Source organism: Hippichthys cyanospilos, chromosome 18 (genome assembly GCF_059441005.1).
Source record: "Hippichthys cyanospilos isolate Australia breed blue-spotted pipefish chromosome 18, RoL_Hcya_1.0, whole genome shotgun sequence".
Classification (NCBI taxonomy): Eukaryota; Metazoa; Chordata; class Actinopteri; order Syngnathiformes; family Syngnathidae; genus Hippichthys; species Hippichthys cyanospilos.
This window is the reverse complement of record NC_142386.1, coordinates 4,393,956-4,419,341: the sequence shown is the minus strand read 5'-3', so window position 1 is coordinate 4,419,341 and position 25,386 is coordinate 4,393,956. Positions and strand designations below refer to the sequence as shown.

At 39.7% G+C, this 25,386-nt stretch overlaps 1 protein-coding gene and 1 long non-coding RNA gene across 2 annotated transcripts in view; one reads left to right on the top strand and one right to left on the bottom strand.

Annotated features, from left to right (window-relative positions):
• The window catches only part of LOC148408575 (uncharacterized), a 59,138-nt gene that overhangs the window by 18,814 nt on the left and 14,938 nt on the right, over positions 1-25,386 (top strand). The window contains exons 3-4 of the long non-coding RNA XR_015868556.1: positions 24,296-24,364; positions 24,528-24,673. This is a non-coding gene — a long non-coding RNA (uncharacterized LOC148408575). The remainder of the gene's footprint in view (positions 1-24,295; positions 24,365-24,527; positions 24,674-25,386) is intronic.
• Positions 11,350-25,386, bottom strand: part of mtnr1bb (melatonin receptor 1Bb) — a 30,732-nt gene continuing 16,695 nt past the window's right edge. The window contains exons 2-4 of the mRNA XM_088440659.1: positions 16,377-16,495; positions 14,992-15,336; positions 11,350-13,639 (exon numbers count right to left, since the gene is read on the bottom strand). Of these exons, the coding sequence (XP_088296785.1) occupies positions 13,214-13,639; positions 14,992-15,336; positions 16,377-16,495 (890 nt within the window). The 3' untranslated portion in view covers positions 11,350-13,213. The remainder of the gene's footprint in view (positions 13,640-14,991; positions 15,337-16,376; positions 16,496-25,386) is intronic.

Here is a 25,386-nt window from a genome sequence, read left to right as displayed (position 1 = left end):
TATGAGACGCTTCCATCCCTTCTTTGCGCTGCTCATGTTCAGTTGTTGCAGGTTTAACTGCTATATTATCATTCATATTGTTCGGAATAAAGATGCCTGGCTGCAGATTTGTGATTCCCTCCTCATGTGAATAACGAGGATAGCCGGTGATGTGTTTAAGTGGCCCTGATGCAATCCACAGCAACGCTGCATAATATATCAATCGTATTTATTCATGTGTTTATTGACTTTCATGTTCGGGCGAGGGCAAAATCACACTGAAAGAGAACACAAACCAGAAATATTGTCTATTGTAGTTTTTTGAAGGGGGGGGGGGCAGAAGAGGGTGACCATTTTTGTTTTTATTTTTTTCTGAAGAAAGCAAAAGTAAAAAACAATTCTCCGCTTTTTAGCAATATGTCCTTGCTCTATGCTATATCGCATACAATGTTACAGTCTTGCTAGTGAATTTTTTCATCCACTTTCTTTAGCCGCTTATCCTCACTAGGGTCGCTTTTTTTTTTCTTTAGTTTAGAAATGAATCACAATATTGGAAGATTAAACTTCATCAGTAATTCCCGGATGTTGAATGGAAAAATAACGCTCAAAATATATCATAGGTGCTGAATGGGAAGCGCTGCTTAAAAAAAAAATGGCTTCCATCAGAAGGACTGTCTTTCTTTTTCTTTTCTGCGTCGCAAAGTTGACATCCGGGGGCTTTCGGAGAGTCGCCGCAGACTCTCGAGTTCAGTGAAGAAGAATTCAAATAGCAGCTGACCCCCTCTGGCTACAAGAACTCCTCGATTGTAGCGTTTCTGCCAGCTGTCTGTTGGAAGATGCTCATTATTGATGAATCGGGTCCACCGAGACGCGGAATTACCTGGCAGCCTGGATTTGGATATTTTGATTGTTTGGAGTGCGCTCCCTCAGGAGGAGTTTAATAAGGTGGAATACATTTATGAAGGTGGATTATTCCATCAAGAGGACATTTGTACCAAAGGACCTCTTAAGCTCTGCTGCTTTTATTAATTAGCGAGGAAGGAAATGGAAAAGGCTTGTAGAGAAATGAGCTACCATGCGGATAAATGCAATTATTACTCAACCAGCGCCATCAACTCAAACTTATTAAAACTAATAAACTGTATAAATGGCATTTCCAGTTTATACGAGCGGTACTTTCATGTGTTGTCTCGTGAAAAATAAAAGTAATTGACAAAATTATATTTTAATGCTTTCGTGGGAGATTTGCACATTTGAATGCTAGCGCTACAGTAGCAATAAAAATGCTAATTATATGAATTTTTTGATCTTTTTTTGATCTTTTGAGACTTTTGATTGTTATTTTTTAGATGACAATTTGTTAAAGGAAATAATACTATAAGGTTGCATAAATGGTAGCATATATATATATATGAGAATGATTTTGCATGTTTTTTTTTTAGAAAAAAACCCTGTAATCCATTATTATTATTAATTTATAAAACAGTTTTGCAAAAATGTTATGAGCGATTTAATTTGTGAATTATGAACTAATTTTGGGGTGGAAAAAGTTAAAGTCTTCCACAACTATAAAGTCATGCTGTATCAGACTTATTGGTCACTCAAAAGATTGTAAGTTACTGACATAAAACGTTTTATTTTTCTCACTGGAGCAAAAGGTAAAAAAAAATATGAAGCTATAAGGCAGCTAATATCATTTTTGAGTGCAAAGTCATGAATCCTCCCTCCGCTGACGTCTGCCAATTAGCATGTGTGCTAAAGGTTAGCACGAGAAACTTGACCTACTTGTGTGCTGCGCTCCAATGTATGTTTTTCAAGCCGTTCAAACTTAATGGAGCCGAGTTTTGTTCCACCACGTCAGCCTGAACTTGCTGTTAGCTTTGTTCTCATTAGCTACTGATGTGTCCTACTTTATGTTTGCCATGTAGCCGTGTTAGCACTAGCATGCGCGACGTGCAGAAAAAAATGCTGTTCTCACTTCAGTGAGTTTTTTTTTTTTTTTATCAATACTTATGAGCGCAAAAGGCTTTAGTAATCTGAAAATTTGAGTTCTGTCTATTATGATTGTAAAGTTGGATTTTTACAAGGAAAAATGACCTCTTAATAGGTCAAAAAGTTTCCAAGGTGCTGGACAGAAAGTAAAAATGCATCAGACTCTTTGTAATGTTTAAATGTTGTTGTCATGGGAAAAAAGTACATCATATTTTGAGACAAATTTGTGTTGGACCCTCCTTTAATAGACGGTGAACCAAAACTATCTGAACAATAAACTCAATTTGTATTTCATTTATATTTAAAAAAAAATCTCAATTTATGTAGATACCCCTTCTCATCATTATTTCTTTCTTCCTTTGACATTTGTCGTGTTTGCGGCAACAACAAACACAATGGAAGTCGTTAGCATTGCATACTTATATAACTGCACACACACACTCACACACACACACACACACGCACACACACACACACACACACACGCACACACAAGATACAGACAGTGTTGTCAAAGGCGATTACACACGTCACCGATGATTCTTCCGCCCACAAGGATTACGTAATTCGAACAAAGCAACATCCGTCCATCGTGCCATTTACGTTCAAGTATGTACAGTATGTTTGTTTGCGCTCAATGTGCATTCATTTAGGGTGCAGAATTAACAGCATCATGAGGTGTTTTTGCACATTTCACACAATTGGCCTCCATACTTTTCTCGTTTTCTTATGACAGTAAAATATAAGTATATAAGTATACACAGTACTTTTTTTTTAAGTAGTTGGTAATTCGATTCAATATAATAATATACAACTTATAACTATTACAACAGCAAAAAACAAGGTCTTTCATGTTTTTTGTTGCGGTAAAATATATCAACACTATTTCCTGGCTGTTGCGTGTGCTCCCAAACACACGTTTTGGCCACCTCGGCATTTCCACGGTAAAACGTTGTAGCTAACAAAAGAAATGTTTACTTGGCTGACTCGGTGCAAAATCTCTCCTCCTCAGTTCCGGAACTAAAACAAAACTAAAAGATGCCTTTTCTCTCGTCATAAGGGTGGGGCCGGTGTGAGAGCGCAGAGTAAGCAATTTAGCAATGCATCACTGAAGGAAAATAAAACTTTGGGAGTCTTTAGAGTGAGAAATTAAACTTGTAACATGGTTAGATGCACCAAAATGTTGAGTTCTTTAAGAACAATTGAGTTTTCCAACTGACCTACCATGCATGTTTTTGGATCGTTGGAAGAAACTGATATACCCAGAGAAAACCCAGGCAGGCACAGGGAGAATATGCAAACTTCAAATAGGATTGCCCCAGCCAGAATCGAACCTGCGACTGCGATAATAAACAGTCACCACATGCTGATTGCAGGGATCATTCCAGCATCGTCCTGGACGTTTTCGTAAACAACAGAAGGTGCGAGAACACAATCGCGCTTGCCAACCACGTCGTCATCAGACCCCGACGCGGAAAATCTTGTCTCTTCTTCCCGACTCCCCGGCGCGGGAGGCAAACTTAAAGAGGGAGCGGGTCTGAAATAGAGGATAAAAGTCTCCCAGCGGTGGACGTGAGGTCAAAGCAAAGTTAGCGGGGGAAACGTCAATGTGGACCAACCGTCGGATCTTTTGACACCGTCTTAAAGGAGCATCGCTTTCTTATTTCTTCAAAGGCTCCGCATCGACTGTCCTCGTTATTGACCGCGAGCCTTGCCAACCGCAATATTAGTCCTAATTGGATCCCGCATTTGTGTAAGGGAAACTTTCACACGGTCGGGACACGAGAAAAATTTCATTACGTTTTTAAACACACACGTATATGTGTGTATACACACACAGAGCGAGCGAGAGAGAGATATTTTATCTTAGGTATACACAATTTTGTAAGCTTGTCTATCATGTGTATAACCACCGAAGAAGGCATGGCAAAAAAGAACCAGAAAGTCTGCCATTTTGCTTTGCAAATTTGAAATTGTAGAGCCTTTTTGAGCATTTCTAGCATGAATAATGAAAGGCATTCCTTCCTTAAAATTCAGCTCTTGACACCGGGATCCCTTGGGAACCTGCCATTTGCTACTGTATCTTTCATAAGTAAACCCATTGGACACATTTGGAGGCCGGTCGGTTGGAGGCAAACTTCCAGGCACCAAAACGGGATGGAGGAAAGGTGCGATGTGCCGACACGCTCTCGCAGCTTGTAAAGCATCATTTTCTTTTTCCCAGAAAGGATAATAAGCCGAGTTGAAAGGTTTTCTCCGCGTACCTGCAGCTGCATAAATCCAACCTCGTTTTATATGAATACAAGGCATCTTCACCCACATTTTGCCATAGGAACGCAAACATTTACATGATTTAAGCTTGCGTATGTGCTACTACTACCGGCTACTTCTTCCTTATAAATCCATTATAATTAAGTACAGTTATGTTAGGACATATGATAGGCAATTTTCAAAGGAGCTTTTCAAGCCCAATCAATTTGCAAACACTGCAACGAGCGCTCCCAAGAGTAAGTCTTCTTCTTTTGTTTGTTCTTAAGGGGACGCACTTAAAATGTTCCCAAAAAAAAAAAAAATCTCTCAGGAATGGGGGCATAGTGGTATTATAATACGCTCAGTCATTCTGATGTCTTTTCCCCGTTCCCGTTTCAACACAGTAATAAGTTTGAGCAAAAGATTCATGAGCTTAGCCAATAATGTGGCCCCTCATAAATCTCCATAATGCGGCCAGACTTCAACGACCACCAGATAATTCATCAACAATAAAAAAATCACACGTTGAAAAAGAACGAAAGAAAGTACGTCCGTCCTTCGGATTTTGATTGAATATTTGTTTAGAAATACATATTCTTCTTCAGGATGCAAATACGATCCTTTGAGTGCCACAGAAGCAAAATGGTGTCATTTTCATTCCGCGTTTACTGCAATTTGGCAAAAGTGTACAATTTACTGTATTTATGTAGAAAACGCGCTATTTATGAGCACGCCCTCGGCATGCATCTGAGTAACAAAACCCATCGCCATCACCTGGCTAGTGCATATTTTCAAGAAGCAGTTACAATAATACTAGTAACGAAAATGACGATAATCATAAAAGTGATGCCAAGCGTATATTTTCTCTTTGTACATGAGGCGAATTTTGACTTTGGTAAACAACAAACAAGCAGTCTGTATCATCAGAAAAAAAAAACATTGGGTCGGGTTCCTATCAGAAAGAAAAGGAAAAGAAAATTCAGCTCCTAATGACGGTTTCACACAGCGGCAGGAAATTTATTATATATTATAAATAATTACATAAATAAACCACTCACCCAAACATGACGTGTAAATGCCCAAATTATTTTCCCCTAACAATGACACTCAATTTTTTACATTTTCTCACGAAAATGAGAACTTTTTCATATTCACTTTGGGTGGTCTCACTTTATAAAATTAATGTCGACGATGTGGGGAAAAAAATAAAATAAAATAAATGGAAAGCGTTCCTCCTTGTGTACTGGCGACACATCAGGAATGAAACATTTTCAGGGGCGCCGACATCAATTATTAGCTTTTTTGATCGTCTTCATACACAATTTGTCATCCTGGTGGCTCTTATGGTTCACATTTGATATGCAGCGCACAACCACGCAGTCGCACAGTTCTCCTTTGACGTAAATCGCCGCTTTCATTTTTAATTTTCTTTTCATTGCCCAGATGGCCCGCAGAACTTCACCTGCAAGCAAGATGAAATTACATTCCACGATTTTAATTAATGTAACTATATGTTTATTATTGTGGGTGGTTTCAGTTTTACTTGGCCTCATGACATTTGGTACCAATTTCTATCATCTGTGGACCATAAATGTAGAAAACTAATCATAAAAAATAGTCAAGAAACAATGACTGAAAAGTCACGGAATGAAAGAACCAATTTAACAATTTGCGCTATTAATCTTTGCCTATTTTAAATCTGTTTTCATATATAAGGTGCACCTTTCATAAATGGCCTATTGTAAAACTGGGAAAGCTTTTAAGGTGAAATTTAAAATCTCCCAATGTAAGTGAATGGTATTTTTATTTTTTTGGGGGGGGGGGTGGAAAATGATCAAATGTGGGAAAATTTTGGAATGTGTGAATTATTGGAATGATCCCTGAGGCGAAATGAATAAGCTAAATGTTGTAAATGTGCAATGGGACCGTTTTAAATATGAAACGTCAAATCTCTCATTGGAAATGAATGGCACTTTTTGGGGTGTTAAAAGGGGAATTGTGGAAAATTGGTAAATATTTGGATTACCAAAAATGGAATCTTCCTTCACACGAAAAATTAGAATAATATGAAATTGGAATGACGTGAATAGGACAAATTGGGATTGATTTGAAACGCGTCAAATAAGTGAGTGAAATACATCTTCACACATTTATTAGTAACTTTGTTTTGTTAGAAGCAGCTCATAACCCACCCGCCCCTCAAAAAAAAAAAAAAAATGGACCCATATGTATCGAATGAATTCGAACAGAAAAAGGTGATGAGATGACTCTTTATTGACATTTTCACACAATAACCCTCCCCTAATTTTCAGTGAAAAGATGGACATCATGGCGTCCGCGTCACAGGAGCGTGTCGGTACCAACGTGAAGGGTACTTCAGAGTCGCCGCTTTTCAAAAGTTCATCCATATTTCATGTGAAAAGGACGCACGGGACAAAAGGCAGGCGTATTAATTCAATCCACGGCGTTAATTAATTCTCTTATGGCTTTTTAAGGTGCCCACGCGTCGATTCAACCGCTGTGAGAAAAACACACAGTCAGCTAAGCTACGCTAAATTAAGGCCAAAGTAAAAAAAAAAAAAAAGACTTAAAAACTAGCTTCAGTCCTCTGCTTCTCTTTATACAGCCGGATCAAACATCAACAGTCTGCAAAATGTGTAGACAACTCATGAAACAGTAATCATAGGCATATATCCTTTATCCTCCGCAAAGAACATTGAGTCGACTGATGACTTGGTGTTTAATTTTGAAATATGATAAACTTTAAGTTCGGAAATAATGTGTGTGAAACCACTTTTTGAAATATATATATATATATATATATATATATATATATATATATATATATATATATATATATATATATATATATATATATATATTTTTTTTATATGTTATATATTTTTATATGTTATATATTTATATATATTCCTCTTCCACAGTAGTCAGTAGTCCTTGAAGATTCTCTCCAGAACAGTATAACATTGTCTTACCAGCAAATAATACAGAAAATACAAAAAAAAAGAAATCTTCATAATGCCACATGCTGAATGTCATTAAGATATTTTATAAACAATATAGGACCAAGCACGGAGCCTTGTGGGACCCCTTGGGTTATCTTTGCCTGGTCTGATTTTTCCTTATTAAAATGCACATAGTTTTTTGTCATCTAGGTATTTTTTTTATCCATTCACTGTATGTAGCTCACAGTGGCAATCTCCATGCATATCCATGTATCTCAGCACTTGTATTGACGCAAATAACACAAGGAAAATATCAAGTATAACTCGTTTTCCATTTCATTTCCCGGTTACTATGTAATCACCGGTATGAATAGACGAAATGATATAACGCCTACATAAAGATCGGTGTTTTTAGAGCGCTACTCATGTATAAATACAGTGTTACCTGCACTATTGATGTCATCTAGTTCCTGCTGTTACTTTGCGAGAGTCTATTTCTCCCCATTACACTCATCGCCCCCAAACTTTGTGTGAACTTCACACGTTCTTTCAAGTTTGCGGTGATTCATGAAATAATCATAGCCCATTGCCCGTCATTCACTCAGGTTGCAGGCGGTGCCGACAATGCCGGAATGTTAAAGAAAGATGTCGAAGGGACATCCGAGTCGGAAAAGAAAATATGTTCTTTGAACAGCTAAAACAAAACAAAAAAAAAGGTCATCAGGTGTTTCTAATGAAATGTCCAATGAGTCCAGTAATTACAAGTAAATCCAGCATTGCGTCAACGTTAATCTGCCTGGCATTTTGCTCATCATATTCACAGTTATATAAAGCAGGCCAGGTCACTTTAATGAACCCGTGTCCTTTCCGTCAAATGAAATGCTGCCATATTGTTTGAGGACCAAATGAACACACGGATTAAACCTATTCATCTAATTCGCCAATAAATCGTTAATCTGCGCATTAGATGCAATTAAAGTGAGGGCGATGAATTATTCAGCCGCTCGCGTCCTCTGGCGCCGTCTTCAACCCTCTCCGTTTACACTCATGGAATTCCATCTATCTAGCTAATCTTTTTACTCAACGAGCTAGCTAGCCTCCATCGATTTAGCTAGCTAGCAAACATAAGCCTGCTTTTGTCAAAACGCATCACTCCCACATTTTATATATATATATATATATATATATATATATATATATATATATATATATATATATGGGTGTGTTTTTTGTGGCTATGTTATTTCATGTAGCAGCCCGTGACGAGTCTTGCCGTAACAAGGGAGCCTTTGAACCCGTCACATCCCGTCCAAGCGCATCACGTTCCACACGTCCCCCACCCTCTGGTCCATGTTTTTACTCTGAGCGTCCTGCGGGCATCGGGCGCCGCACCTGTCGAAGAATTCGTGTCAGTGAACATCAGCCGAGAGCGGCGGCAGTCGAGCATGAGGCTAGCATTTCGCTCACCCTCCCTTCCATCCTCAATCCACAGCAGCAAACATTTACCGCCCCCCCCCAAAAAAAAAAGAATAAAAAGCAGCTGTTTCGACTGCTGATGAGGTGCATTGACAGATGTTTGCAGTAGGTGGTGCTGTAACCACCCTAACCTTTCTCCAATTTTAGTCAATCAGAATTTCATTCAACCAATTCAATTTCCAAATCCTTTTTGGATAAAGAAAAAGAAAAAGAAAAGCTGTGGAATGAATTTGGTTTTTGATGAAGAAAAAAAAACGTGTTCAATGTTTAGTGTCGTTCACACTGTTGAGTATGACCTCATTCAGACAAGACAAACTAGATAGATGAAACTAAGTGTTTAATCAAATTTAAATCCAAACATTAGATGTAAAATAAAAATGTAAATGAATAAAATAATAATACAAAAGTATGACATTATGAATATCAAGCAAAACATAGTAAAACGGCCTAAGAGTTAAATAAAATATAAAAGACAAAACAAAAAAGTGAAAATTAATTTAAAATCATTGAAATTTACAAGGCATCACATTTCAAAACAAACAAAATTACAAACAAAAAGCAATCAACAAAAATTCATGAAAATGGAAAAAATACATAAAAATAAAGAAAAAAAAAGATAAATCATAAATAAAAAAGGACATTAATAAGATTAAATGAAAAAAGTAAATTCAAATGAACCGAAATAAAACAAAATAAGACTAACAAATAAGACTTTTGCACTAACCCATTCCCTTTCCATGTGACCCAAATACATGGACTTGAAAGAAATATACCTGCTCCATATTCCGAGTGCAATCAGCAATCACTCATAAACCACTTCATAAACTTCACCATGTGAGCACCGTTTGACCGGCCCCATATGGAATGTTGCAGCCTATTTGTTTGCGGCGTCAATGAGCTTCGTTACATCACTTTGGCCGCCGGAGAGCGACACACTTGAGAGCGGGAGCGAGCTCATGTTGCTTCAGCCTCCTCCCGTCGAAATTGTCCACCGCATGTCCACGAGGACACGTGCAGCCAGTGGAGTGCTGAAAATGTGACAGCGTGGCATTTAGTGTCTGCTACGGCCTCTCCGGAGCAGGAGAAGAAAAAAAAAAAGAGCGACGGAGAAGAAAAAAAAAGACCTCAGGTGTTTGCAATGTTTACTCCATAAAATGCTAATCCCGTTAGCCAAAAATCTCGACTTTGGCTTCTGAAAGTGACACACACACCTCAGAGGAACTGCAAAAACGACTGAAATATATCAACATTTTTACAAGGTTCTCATGTCATTTTTAGCGTAATGGCTGATAGATGTTGGGTTTGAAATCAGATGTTGTGTGTACATTTGTACGTAAACGTGGCTCATCGTGGTTTGAGAGTCAAAATACGATTAGCATTCCCGTTTAAAAAAAAAAAAAAAAAAAAAGATGGTTTGCTGGTTTATTTTGGGGGGATCATGACTAACGGTCATCAAAAACCACCCCAAAAAACATGCTGGGAACACCCGCGCTGGCCTAAGATATTTATCATTAGTATTTTATATTTGTATAATTATTTTCTATTTTTAGTATATTATTTGTCTGTATTGTGTATCTGTAATTTTCTGTATTTGGTACATGCAGCATCCACGTCAACCTGTTGAGCCTAAAAGGGGGCTCCTCCCACCTGTGGTCCCTTCTGAAGGTTTCTGATTTTCCCCAAATTGGGGTTTTTGAGTTTTTCCTTCCCCTTCTGGGAGCTTTGAGCAGGGGATGCTATTATGTACCTATAATGAAAAGATGTCTCTGTACGACTTATTTTTTCAAAAGAAGTCTCGACATGACCTCTTTTCACCTCTGAAGCCCTTTGGGGATTCAGGGGTAGAAAAATAAAATGTGATCGATTGATTGAACATTTTGCGACCTTGAACAAACCCTGCTCACATGAGCGCAAATTTTGCTAGCTTCGCCACTAGTCGAAAGTGTTGACACCTCAGCTCCCGTTTTCTGGTGTTTCTCGCTCTTTGAGTCTTTTCGGGTCACGCGATTTACATTTGCACCCCGGTTTTAATGTAGCCTTGTCCATTTCACGCGCGAGCGCCAAACGCTTTGACGTGACGACCACTTGTTAAATGCGACACGCGCGGCGGTCAATTAAAACGCGGCGTTCTCAGTCGGGCAACACAGGTCAGGCGGAAGCCAAAAGCAAACTTTTAATGGCATGATGTAAACTCTCACCGGCATGAGAGTAAAAACATTCCCCCCCCCCCCAAAAAAAAACATCTTCATTGACAACAATTAAAAGTCTACAGTGACACTAATTTACAAAATATTTTCATTGCATTTTGGAAAAAAAAGGAAAAGGCGCCCTGAGATGGCGAGAAGCGGCAATGAATGTCATTGAATAGCAACGATAACAGACGCTATAAATTACACGGGATATTCTCGTCATATGAAAATAAATTAACCACAAAAAATCTGTAGAAATGAAAGACTGCGTGTGATGTAGAAGAAAGAGAAACTATTCCATTGTTCAGCAGTGAAATCTAAGAATTTCTAATCTTGGAGGAGTATTGGTACCAAGTACATATTGTTATCAAGTCTATGCTTTGAGATTAGAAGAATACAAAGCCACCACTGTAGCTTCTGTTCCGTGTGCCTTATAATGCGCTGCGCCTCATATATGAAAACCGTTTTAAAATAGGCCATTCACATGGACAAGGCACAAAGAAGGTGCAACTTTATTTTATTACATAAAAATGTAATTTACAAAACATTTCACTTTGAAAAATATACTTTTTCTTCGTTTAAATGTGATTTTGTCTAATTTGCTTGATTGTTGCGAGAGGCGTCTTCATGTTACTACATCACACGCAGTGAGCGAGCAGCCATGTTTTCTCACATGTTGACAACAACTTGCTGATAGCGAATGATTTACTAAGTTTGTCTACATTTCGGCTCCGTATACGTCAGTATACATCAGAACAGGCCTTGTTAAAAACTCATTCCCCACTCTTGCCAGAATTTAGTAGGATTTTGTGGGAAAACCAAAACAAAACAGTCCATGGAGCGAGAGTTGTGTTGTTAGAATTTGCATTCAAAGAGAAATTTGTCCACTGGAACATGAGCGAGTGCCTGGAATTTTTCAAAGCTAAATTCTGGCGAGAGTACAGAATGACAGCACCCTGATTTTCATTTGTGGTTTGACTTAAATGGCATTCAATTGAGGCAAGTTGGACTATTTATAAAAATGAATGTTACGGGTCCAATGCAAGTCTTTAGCGTGTCATGTGCTAGCAAACCAACTACGTTTAAGCATTCAGTTTACAATCCTCATTAGGCTTTTTGCACGTTACCATGTGATCCAGAGGAACGGGATGTCCCCGAATGAACATTAGAGTTCCAAAGCATGCTAGTGCGAGCATGCTAATATTTAACATGTTAGCATTTGATCAATTCCCATTCAAAATAGTACCAGACCTCAGTGCATGATAGATTATCATTAACACTGTTAGCATGCTAGCTGTTAGCAATTTATGAATTCTCTCTTCTTGAAATTTTAACTGACCATAGGTTATAATGTAAAATATTCAATCTGTCTTTGCGGTGGTTTGTTTGTTGTTGGGTAGCTATGTGTTAGCATGCCAACTGTTAGCCTATTATAAATTCCCATTTGAAATAGTACCCAACCACAGGGTATGATGAAAAGGCATTATCGTTCTTTCTTAGTGCATTTTTTAATCAGTGTGCTGCCTTGCCATATGCTAGCTGTTAATATTGTTAAAATTTTTATATTAAAAAAATACTTTGACAGGGTAAGCCTGTAATCTGTCACATATCGGTTAAGGAAGTGCCAAGAACTAAAGAGTTCACGGATTCTTTTTGTAGCAGCTTCCTCATTTTTCTAATGAAATTCCTGGTAGGCATGGGCCGATAGCAAATTCTGAAGGGATGATAATTATAGTACATGATGTCTTGTTATACAAATTACACTTCTATTTTTTTCACATTGAACAAGCAAAAAAGATATTTTTCAACAAAATATCGAATTTTTGGTACATAAAAGAAATGAAGCATATTTATTCATTCATTCACGTTTATTCATGTTTCTTGCCCTGTCACTAGTAAACTATGTTTAAGACGAAGATCTCCTCTTTATTCTCCATGCTAGCTAAGAAGGTAAAAAACATAAAAAAACTGCGACTACCATTTGATTACGTTCAGCTTGTTGAGTCAACTCTGCAAGCACTAGCGATGCCGTATCGCCAAACTGCTCTACGGTTCCACGAATGTTCACCGAGAGGCACACTAGACAAAAACGAGAAGTGCTCATTACCAGTTATAGGTAGTATTAGCGGTTATTGAAACCTTGACTTTTCGACAACATGGTAAACCGGTTATCGGCCCATGCCTAATTCCGGCACGCGACAACACCCTGATTATCATTTCGTTTATGTATTCATTTATTTATTTTTTTACTAAATCGGTATTCAAGTGATGCAAGTCGGACGTATTTGAGGCGCAGGAAGTTCATCGGGCAGCTCGCGTGCCTTCGGTCGGTACGGTTCCGTCAGCGGCGTCGCCGCAACGCCTTCAGTCTTTGTTGTTGGCTCGATCCCTCAGCGACTCGTTGTTGTTTAGCGGCGGCGGCGGCGACTGCTTGCTGCGCAGGCTGCGGCCGTCGGTGGCGGCCCGAGACGTCTCGGTGACGAAGAGGCGCGTCACCCACACGGAGGTGACGATGCGCTTGTACTCGTTGCGGAAGTTCCGGTTGAGCAAGCCGTAGATGACGGCGTTGAGACAACTGTTGAAGTAGGCCATGAAGTAGCTGACCACAAAGAGCCACTCGGGGATTAGCGGCACCACGTGCGACGGGTCCACCGCCACCGCCAGCCCGATCAGGTTGAGCGGCGCCCAGCAGATGGCGAACAGCACGAACACCACAAACATGGTGATGAAGTTGCGCAGGTCGCTCGGACGCAGGCGGGGGCTCTCCTCCGTCTTCACTTTGCGACGCACCTAAAGGCGCCCATCAGAAAAAAACGAGGTGTCCACTTTAAGTACATTGCTAAGGTCTTTTTTATATATATATATATATATATATATATATATATATATATATATATATATATATATATAATCACTGACATTTACCTGCAAGTTAGAAAGGCAGGTAAAGCAAAGCATTGCATTTTGGCTCATTACAGATCAACACGGTCAAGCTGAAATGTTAATATGTCAGGCAGGATTTAAACAGCAAGTTGTGGCATTTAAAGAATTATGCTGACTGCTGCGGCGGAAGGGTCACAAATTAAAAGGTCGTTATTTCCACATTGCGACAAGATTTTAGTGTGCGTCCAGTGAGGCAATAGAGACTCTTGTCATGGTTTGGAATACTGAGCTGAGCATTATTCACAGATGCCTGCATCTGCATTTTGCTTCATTACTTCTGTCTAAAAATAAAATGTCATCAGATTGAGCTTTTCTTTCGTTTTTTTTTTTTTTTATATATTGTTATATATTATATATTGTTTTTTTGCTCTGGTGATTCCATTTTTTCTTGACAAAAACTTGATTTTTCTTGAAAATGAATCAAAATGAATCAAAAACATTTTATTTTAAAATTGTATGCCTTTTGTAAAAATATTTGACTTTGTAATCTTATCATTTTTTTTTCTTGAAATGATTCGCTTAAGGCAGTTTCGTATTAAAAAAATATCCTAACCTACTCGAGGCGGTGACTATAAATGAGCTCTTTATCTTTAAAACTTAAATAAAACACAACTAAGTGTCATTTTTATATTGATCAACTTTCAACAAATGTTAAATACAATTTACAGGGTTTGTATTGGTTCGCCTGAAACAGAAAAAAATAACGTACAGTGCCTGAAATAAAAAACAAAAGCCAAACCTTGTCAAACTAGAAACATTTTTGAGCATTTCAACTGCCTGATTCTGACAAAAACAAATAAAAATAAATGTAAATTGATCTAGGACTTTGACACAGGAGCACCAATATCTTATAAGTTTTAACCTGCTGATTTTTTTGTTGTTTTTGTCGACCGCATTTCAAAGTTAGTTTAACTCCCGCACACTTTGACATTGAGCACCACAGCACCACCTGGTGCCACAGATGTGCAATTACACTTCACACCACGAAAGCAAAGCCCGGGGTCATACGTCGCCCCCTCTGCCATTTCATCACCCTATTTGAGAAAAAAAAAAAATAGTCGCCACTTTTACAAATACTTTTCTTCGCAAGATTCCGTTTTTTTTTTTTTTTTTTTCATCATCATACCACTTCTTACGGGACTACTTCATTCCGGGCGTTAACATCAAATTTCAAGTGGTTTCCGACCCGCGCTCCTGACCTGAATGACAAGTATCCAGATGCGCAGGTAGCAGAAGGTGACCACGGCGATGGGCACCAGGAAGTGCACCACCACCACGGCCACCGTGTAGGAGCTGCTGACGTTCTGGGCAAAGGTGCAGGAGTAGACGCGTGGGTCGTAGCGCAGCGAGCCCACGAAGAAGTTGGGCACGATGGCCACCACGGTCAGCAGCCATATTAAGGCCACGAAGAGCAGCGTGTTGCGGTAGCTGTACAAGCGGCTGTACGAGAAAGAGTGGCAGATGTAGCAGTAGCGGTTGACGGCGATGCCCGTGATGTTGAAGATGGAGCCGATCACGCTCAGGCCCATCAGGAAGCCGCTCACCTGAACGCAGTGCACACATAGCAACAACGTCTTCAACACGAGAAAAAATAGCTTCTACATTGTTGCGCAAGCGTTGCTGCGTCTCATGCACCGTACCCTAGAAAATACCAGAATCCGACCCCCAAATTTTTGTGTTGTATTTGGGGAATTACGGTCTGGTATCAAGACCACGCAAAATTGTGTATACATTGTGAATGGAATGTTACATTCACCTGACAAAATAAAAACATACAAAACGTAAAGTAGACACAGGCCGATAACCGGGTTGACGGTTTACCGTAGTTCTAAATAGTCGAGGTTTCGCTAACTGCGAATACCGTCTGCTTTTCATTTTTGCTTAATCTGACTCAACGAGCCGCCTCTTTGAAAATGTTTAGATTTTTTTTTTCACCTTCTTTGTACGCATAGAAAATAGAGAGGGAGGGGGGGTGATTGTCTTAAACCCCTTCAGACCTAAGCAGGATGCCGGAGGACATGACAAGTTTGTTAGCTGAATTTTGATGATGTGGCCCAATTCTGGGAGATGATCGGACAATTAGGCTATGACAGTGAGCACATTCTTTTTGGATCTTATAAGATGGCTTTCAAAAAGGCAAATCTAAGTCCTCATTTTTGATAAAAACACTAATCTATACTAGTCAAACAAACTTGTGTTGTGTATCATTTTAAGGGTTGAAGGTGGTAACATTCAAAGTTATTTTGAAAGTACATCACATCATTATTTTAGAGAATTTTTTTTGCAAAGTTTAGTGTTCTGACAGTGGACACTCATGGAAGCATGGTGCAGTTCAGTAATGTGGTATGACTTGCTAGGAACAAGGGTTAAAAACCCTTAAAAAAACAAGAATGTTAATGTCGAAAATCTGATTTTAATACCGTGATCATTTACTTAAGAATCTGATTTGGGCCCATGCCTACATACGTTAATTCTCCTGTTCCGATACCAGGTCGTCACATTAATGACAGAAAAGCTTTGGGAATGATTTTCGATGGTCTCGTCGCGCATTCGCTTTATATCCATTGAACAAACACGAGCTTACCATGCACTGAGTGTTGCCTAGCGCCCATCCGTCATGGAAGAGAGCGTAGAGGACTAGGGGGTATGGGTAGAACGCCACCACCAGGTCGGCAAAGGCCAAACTCACCACAAAGACGTTACCTGCCAAAAAAAAAAGTTTTTCTTCTTTTCAGAGCGTGTTTAAAAAGACTCATTCCACTCCTACCGTCGCCCCATGTTAATTTTGGCACACCCGCGCTGATATATTTTTGAACCAAGGCGGTGCTTGCTTTGCATTATCACGCTTTCAGCCCTTTTTAGTCTACGGAAGAGCGCCGCCGCGCTCCACGTGCAGCGGGAACGCGTCCGGTGTGAGCCAGCGCGTTGGCGGGTAGGGCCAAAAAAGGTTCCTGGCCCCTGCGATGCTGGCAGAAATTTTATTGGAAAATGGCACATTTGCCGCAGGAGTGTGAAAGGATGTCTGGGCGGGAGGGCACAGTGGCGTTTTAGCATCCCGGACTTCAAAAAAAAATCTTTTTTTAACCTTGGTCGGACATTTCAGCGTGTGCAAGAAGTAGACCAATCAAACTGCTAGAATAAATGTTGATGTCTTTTGAGAAAATTGTCGGAAGAAAATGAATATTTTACCAAAAAAAAGCTTATCGGTGGTGTATTTTCAGAAATAAAACAGTTGTTATAAACTTTTAGGCCGATGCTTTGTCTATCATAAAAATGATTGCTTTGGCGCCATGTTCCGCCACCCATCTGAATATATTGACCCCGAAGTTTAGAAAATAAAAATTCCCAATTGCACGTCACCTTATAACAAATTGGGCCAATTTCCCCAAACAGGTTGCTGCCAGTTTAGTTAAAAATCGCTTCTCACTAAATGCATTTTGACAAATTTCAAAATGATTACATTTACAAAAAATATATATTAAACAGGTTGAATGAATTGCTTTGTTGAAAAATCATGAATACTTTCACAATTTAATATAAAACAAAATGAAATTAACACAAATATTTTTTTCATTAACTCAAATTATTTCACGGACCCCTGGGGAGTCCGCAAACCCCACTTTGAGAACCAATCGTGCCACACAGCTGACATTGAGAATCAATGGCTCATCATTATTATTATTACTATAAATTTTGCCCCCCGTTTTGGTTGATTGTGTCTTCGAAAAGTGCGTTCATGACGCATTTCCCAAGATAAAAACATAAAATACGTTGCCGTAGAGCAGCAGCGCCAGCAACCAACAGGGTAAAAGTTGCTGAGTGTGAGACCCCCCCCCCCAAAAAAAAAAAAAACAACTTGGGTCAATACAAGAGCGGAGAAATGCATGGATGTGCATTTCTAATTTTGGAGTAGTACATTTAACATTATTCGGGGACAAATATGTCAAAGCAACGACCTCCGACTTTCTCAGAGGCGAGAGCCTCTGATGGATTATTTTCAAGGGGGTTTGTCGCTATCCAAACCCCCACGGCAAAGGGACGATCGATGAGCGCCGATAACATATCAGCTTTGAAATCACCTGCTGAAGGGAGACGATAAGGAAAGATCAGGAGGGGCCTCGGGAGACTACCTTGGGGGACACCAAGCTACCCAGGGGTGACAGACGTTTTTTAAACATGAAACCTTTTTTAAAACCTTGAACCTTGAAATGATAACCTTGGCGTTGAACATCGCTTTGAAACCCTGACTCACACCCTCAACTGAAACCCGAAACATGGCAGGAAAACCTCATTTGAAAACGTAATCATTATGTGAAACTGGCTTAAAACCCTTCTTTGAAAGCCTAACCCTAGTTTAAGACCATAATATTGGCTTGAAACACGTTTAATTCTCCTATCTATTAAAAAAATACTTTTTTCCACACTATAAGACACACCAATTTATAAGGCGCGCCTTCAACGAACGGCCTATTTTAAAACAGTTTTAATATATGGGCGCACCGCATTTTGAGGCGCATAGAATAGAAGCTACAGTAGTGGCTGGGGTTACATTATGCATCCACTAGATGGAGCTGCGCTAAAGGGAACATCAACAAACCAATCAGATGAATCAGTCAAACCTTTCAATCAGAAATGAAGAATAAAGATGATAATACCTCTTGATTAAACTAAAAGACTGTTTATATCAAGGCCAAGATGAATCAAGAGTTTAAAAGAATGTGATTGATTCAATCAATCCTATTCATTGTGTGCGCACAAAAAAAATTCCCAAAAACATGACAATTGCATTTTTTTTCTTCACAATTGTTCAGCCCAACTAAATACTTCTGAATCTGAAACCCTGCCCATGATTTGGAAGCTCCACCTTAGCCTGAACCCTAAAGTCCAATCTGAAAACTGTGAAGTAATCAACTAGCCTCCAAACTTTCCGCTGAACTCTTGACGACTTCTTTCCGGAACTTTTTTTCCATCAAAATGAGGAAATAAAAACTTTGCACCATCCTACTACTTTGAATCCAAGTCGACAAGGAACTTTTTTTTTTTCTTAAACTTTGTCTCCTGACTGATGTGCACCGCTCGACTGTAACAGGATGTCGTCTTTTCAAATTGAATAGTATATGTCGTCTTTTTGAATAGTGTGTGCGTGTGCGCGGGATGGGCAGGAAGGACCACAAGGGGGACAATGAAAAGAGACATTTTATTCTGTGGCGGGAAAAAAAATCTGTCTTTTTAATTATCGGGCTGTGCTACAGGGCGCAATTGTATCGGCTTCCTCTTCATTAACTTTGCTTTGCGGGCAGAGAGAAAAATGTCACCTCGGGGCGAGACGGGAGATTTTGCTAGGCAATTTGCGGCAAAAAAAAAAAAAAAAAACGCTTTTCAACCCGGGGTTGAAGTTCACAAGTGTAATCGTAATTTTATCTTTCGTTCGAGAAGGCATTTTGTGTTTTGGTTTTTTTTCTTTGGGGAGGGCTCGTTGACAAACACCATCAATGTGACGTATATTGAAACAATAATGATGCCATTTCGTGCCGACCGAGCAACCAATCAAGCGGCCTTTCATTAGCTCGTGCTTTTAAACAGATGTCGTTTAAGACTCGCTCATTTTGCCCCAAAACCTGGCTGGCCTGAAAACCAAATTTGGAACCTGAGCAGTGGCTTGAAACTCCAACAATGAGTTGAAACTCGTTGAGTCTTGGAAGGGGGCTCCTCCCACCTGTGGTCCCTTCTGAAGGTTTCTTCTTTTCCCCAGATGGAGTTTTTGAGTTTTTCCTTCCAGGGCTATACTAAAATAAACGACTTAAAACCCAAGTTTGAAACCTACCTGCTTCAGCAGTTGGGTTTGTTTTATGAATTATATATATATACACATTTTTTTTAGTGTGTTCCTTTTGAAGTGCTAGATTTAATTTGCGGCGGCACCTCCTCCACTTCATCTTTAGCTCTCGGAAAGAAATGAGCGGTAAACAGCAATTTTTTACAATCCTGCTCTTTACGCCTCGACGGACAGCGACTGGGACAGTCAAACAGACGATGTGATTGGTCTCTTTATCGTCCTGAAAGGGATAGTGATGTTTTTTTTTTGTTTTTTCCCTCCCTACCTCTTTTATTGAATTTACATTCTATTAGAGGATGCACCTCATTTGCATTGAAATGTGTTTTGGGAAAAAGACAAATGGAATGACAACTGTGACATTTTTATGTAGGAAGAACTGGAACATTCAACTCCATTCAATACCTTAATCTTGGTTCAATCCTACTTTCAATCAAACCCTGATCTATATTGAGATAAAATCCGTAATTGAAACGTAACTGTACCTAATTTGACTGATTGACCTAGTTGGAAAAAACTTAAAACCCTGATCTTACCTCATAAACCTACCATATTTTCCGTACTATATGGCACACCTGACTATAATGCACACTTTCAATGAATTTATTTTAAAACTGCTTTCATATACAAGGCATTATAAGGTGCATAGAATAGAAGCTACGGTAGTGGCTGGGGTTGCTCATAGCATCCACTAGATGCTAGGAATGTTAAAGCAATCAGATAGGGCAGTCAAACTTTACAAAAATTGTTTGATTATACCTAAATCTGCATTGGTTTTAGCCTTAAAATAAAAAAGCAACATGAGTTAAGTTTTATCTAACTACTACAAGATTTATACAGGTTGCAGAAACAGAAAAAAATAAATAAATAACCAAGTGCATCAAAATGCCTGAGGGGGGGAAAAAAAGGTGGCAATCCTTATTTTATTGCAATTACACTTCACATGGCAAAAACAAAGCTGGGGTGTCATCCGCAAAATTAGCAAAATTTCAAACGAATTTCAAAATGTAATAATAAAAGAACTTTTATAACTGAAATGCGGAGGTAAAAATGGAAGAATTTTACGCGGCCATTATGTTATGTGTTTTGTCCCCCTCTCCAAAAAAAACTAAAAAATCTCGTGGTGTATGCGTCGTATAAGAAGTACTGAGAAACTTGAAGGCTCAAAAATCAATTTTGTAACTGTAATTTAAAGCCACCTGAAAGTCTTACAAAATACTTTGAGAGGTGTTTTTGTTTTTTTTAAATCACGTAAGGTAATTCAAGGTTTCGTTCCTTCTCCCAATGAAAGTTTTTCTCGTTTCAATTCAGTCATAATGAACTTTTTGAAGGTATTGTGTGATGTCTTCGGCTTTTGCAAGGAATCATCACATAAAGAGGCCACCCATAATTAATTGTGTCGTGTGAGTTTTCAATAGCTCGGAGGCGCTTTTGTTTGGAGTGAGGTGAGTTGACATAAAAGCAGTTCGATTTGTTTGGTTGGTTTGAACAGAATACAAATGGGATATTTGGTTGGCAGCGAAAGTGCCGGCGCAGTGCGAGAACGACGAGAGCTGATAGCGAGGCCCACTTTGCCAAGGATTAGTGATGTGGAAGCAAGGGAAATGATTAAAAACCTTATTTGCTGCATTTGGGCGTACACTAGTGGAGGAGGGGCGCGTTAGGCCGCTGATGTATGGCGACCATCATAACATCATTGAGTGCCTTTGCTGCTTAAGCAGAATTACATTCTTTGGGATTCACGCCAGTTAGGGTTTTGAACAAGGGTTACCATTTGAAAGTTAGTGGCGAGGGTCTCAAATTAGGGTTTCAAGACGAAAACTGTCAGCTCCGGTCAACCTAGCATATAAACGAAACACACGGAAGGAAGACAAGAGACTTTTACTCGCGAGGAGAATGGACAGAGATGTGCGCCATCACAGATCTTCCACCGTGCCGATACACATCCTGTTCGCGCCATACTAAATTGTCCTTTGGTTTGATTTTGTGCGTCTGTGGTTGTTGGTCTCTTTGCGCCCTGCAATCGGCGAACCGGAAACTCTTGCGAGAAGCGGCTATAGAAAATGGAGGGATGTATTCTTTTATTTGTGCTGCACTTTTCCAGTGTTGATTCCATCCCCAACTTTCTAAGTGTTTCAAATTCCAAATCTCCAAATTTGGATTGAGCTCCAAATCACAGATTTCAAATATTGTTGGTCCTCTATATGAACTTCATTCTGCACAATTTTCTTTTTTTTTTTCAAGTTAGTTTTAAACGCCACCAGCGCTCTAACGATTTATGTTAAGTCACATAGTGAGGAGCTGAGGAAAACCGTATGCAAAAAAGTGAAATCATATTTACCACCTGAGGCAAGTCTAGCGCCTCAGTGTTAAAGTTTAAACTCTTAATCTGGTGTGTGTGGCAAGGACCAACATCGCCTGCGGTGTGGAAAACTTTGACTCGCGCGCAGAAATATAATCGCAAAAGCCGCGTTTACTCTGCAGACGGAGAGAAAAATGCGGCCAAAGTCGGACGGCCTAACGATTCGCGAGCGCGCTTCCGCGCAACATCGACCCGCCGGTCGACTTGCGCGCCGCGGTTAATCGCTGGCAACAAGTCGAGGTCTTAATTAGAAAAAGTGTTGATCCAGGAACTGCTGACTTGAAAAAAGATGAATCTCAAACGGGGAGAAAAGTGGATTAGAGGAGCAACAGAGTAAAGCTTGACATTTGCAATACTCCGGGAAAAACTAATGAGATTTTCCCGCCACTGTCGTCCTCGTTCGCTCTTCTTGCTCATCACTTTTGAAGAGTCCAAACCGTCACGACGCAGAACCGCTGGCCCCGTAACGTCCGTCCAACTCCGAGAGAAATGTAAGAGGAAAACGAATATTTGTAATGTAATATGTATAATGTAATACAATTGATAGGGGCCGTAACACGAAAGTCAAATTTGGGGAGTTTTTAACCAGATCCTGTATTAAGGATTATTTTGGAATGGTCTTCTTCAGCCTGCGTGATGGACGCACGCTGTCAGGTCTGAGGCCATCGAGCGACGTCACGAAGGGGGCAAGGCAGAAAGATCTGTACCGCAAAACTCATTTTAATGAGAAATTAAATCGTCAATGGTAATATATACGCACATATTACACTTTGGAATGGGGGTCGTCAAAAGAACCGAATCCTTAGATCTCGGGTTGACATCTCTTGGCGGTCTGGCATCTTCACACTTTTGGCACTTGGCATCTGGTGCAACCTGTTGAGACTGGAAGGGGGCTCCTCCCACCTGTGGCCCCCACTGAAGGTTTCTTATTTTCCCCAGATGGGGTTTTGAGTGTTTCCCCTTTTTCTTCTTGGAACTCTGTTCAGGTGAATGCCATTGTAAATTTGGAATGTTCTGTGTGGTCCTATCTGTGATTTCTTTTTCACCTGCGAAACCCTTTAAGACTGCGCTATACAAATACAAGTATTCTCTTCTTATCTTAAACCCCTTAACCAGGTTTGAAACCATAATCCGAACCCACATCCTTTGCTCCAAACTTTATTTTGAACCTGTTTAACCGTGACTAGTGCCAAAATGAGCTCCAGAGCTGACAAATGTTTTCACATGGATGCAGTTTTTTTTTTTTTTTTTTTTTTAAGAGCTTTTACCCCGCCTGTGTTTGCCGAAGCCCACCTGGGTGAACGGAATGACAAAATACAGTTGGATAGATCTTTTATGCAAACATGCGCTTTCTACCACGGCCGTGTCATTTACATATTCAACTCAAAAGTCAACACAATTGCAAGGTCGCGTCGCGCAAACTATTCACTGCCGCTCCTCTTCAGCCATCAGCATAATCCGGCGTGCATGGTAAACGGCATAAATATGCAAATGATGCCCCCAACCTTGGCAAAAGTAAAAAAAAGATAAATAAATATTTGTGGATAAAGTAGGGCTGATCAATTATAGAAAATAATTGTGATTTTTTTTTTTTCCCCACTCAAAATTTCATTTGGGAGTTTATTTGCATCCTTTTAAAAGTCCTTTTCAAATGTGTTTTTATTTCACAATTCGTCTTGATAATAACAAACAATATCAGGAATCAGAGGCGGCAATCTGCTGGTGTCCGTAAACAAAAAGAGACAGATGAAGGCGCTATCAAAAGTATTGATTTTCAATTTGAACTGCTATTTTACTCGTCACCAGATGGCAAGCCATCCATCTTTCCATCCATCCATTTTCCATAGCCGCTTAACCTCAGTAGGGTCACAGGCTTGCTGGTGCCTATCCCAGCCGCTAGCCAGCCAATCGCAAGGCACACAGGGTCGAACAACCAGTCACGCACCCAATCACACCTCAGGACGATTTAGCATGTCCAATACACCTGCCATGCATGTTTTTGGAGTGTGGGAGGAATCCACTGTGGCAGGGAAGAACACACGTGGGCTCAGGAAGAACATGCAAACTCCAGCCAGGTGGATTTGAACTCAGAACTGAACTGTGAGACAGACGTGCTGACCACATCCACCCACCCAGGGGGCAATCACCACTCGTAAACACAATCAGGCATGTTACTGTTGTGTTGCTGCATCTTTGAGTGTCTAGAAAAGTGCTATATGGAAGCGATGCATTCTTCTTATTATTAAACATGACAAAAAGTCATTTTTCCTTTTAAATTTTTGCTTGTTTTTGTTTGTGTGTCTTATAGCCCCAAAAATGACGGTTAAAGAAACATACCGTATATGGAAAAACAAAAATCAGGCGTACTCCATCTCCAGTAAGTAACATAACAAATACTATAGCAGCTAGGCAAAATAAGATAATGCCTATTTATCTTGTGTTTTTCGATTTGTCATGCACGCTATCGTCTTACAACTACTGTTTCCACAAAACTACTTTACTGATTGACCCGAACGGAATTTGCACTGCACTCTATCCAGAATCAAGTAACCGTGTGGCAGATTATGCAAATGAGTCCCTGAACGCACTGATCGTCCTGTTTCTTTGACTTCAAGCACCACAACAAGTACTCCACTGAGTGTCATTCCATCCTCCACTGGAGAATTTGAATTCTTCCCAACTCAAGGTACACATCCTGTAATTAAAAGGCTTATCGCGGTTGTAATTTCTTACCCCCATCCGTGGGGAAAGTCAGAGCTGAAATGTCAGCTCGCTATCTGAAATGAAGTCTCTTTTTCTCTGATCTATTGCTGCCAGAACCCAAGAGAACATCTCTCTCGCAAACAGCATCGCGCTGCCAAATGATTCCTTGCGACTTGCTAAAAACAATGAGAAATTGGCTGGATAAGAGAGCAGCAGCTTGCGTAACGCTTGCCGGAGCGAGACCGAGCGACAAACGTGCCAGCCTTTGACATTAGCGCCGTTCGCGGCCAAGGATGTGCAGGAATTGGAGCGGCAGATTTAATGCGAAATAAATCCATCCAGGTGTTACATAAATATTACTCTATATGTTAAATATGCAGGATGGAGAATGCAAAAACGCACCTGTGAGCATACACAAGCGGCCACAAACTTGATGTTTGTCTAAACATTACCAGATTTTTCAGAAAAGAAAGCGATATCACTTTTATTATAAATAATTATTTTGTTGACTTACAGTAAATTAAAGGCAAATGAACAATTTTATATGAAAGACGGTTTGCATTCTGTATCTACTTTCATTGGAATGATTAACTTAAAAAAAAAATAAAAAAAACTTGTATAGTGTAACAAGTGAAATGAACCCGTTGCTGTCGCTTTCCCCCAATTCCCCAAATATAAGACACACATTGCGAGATA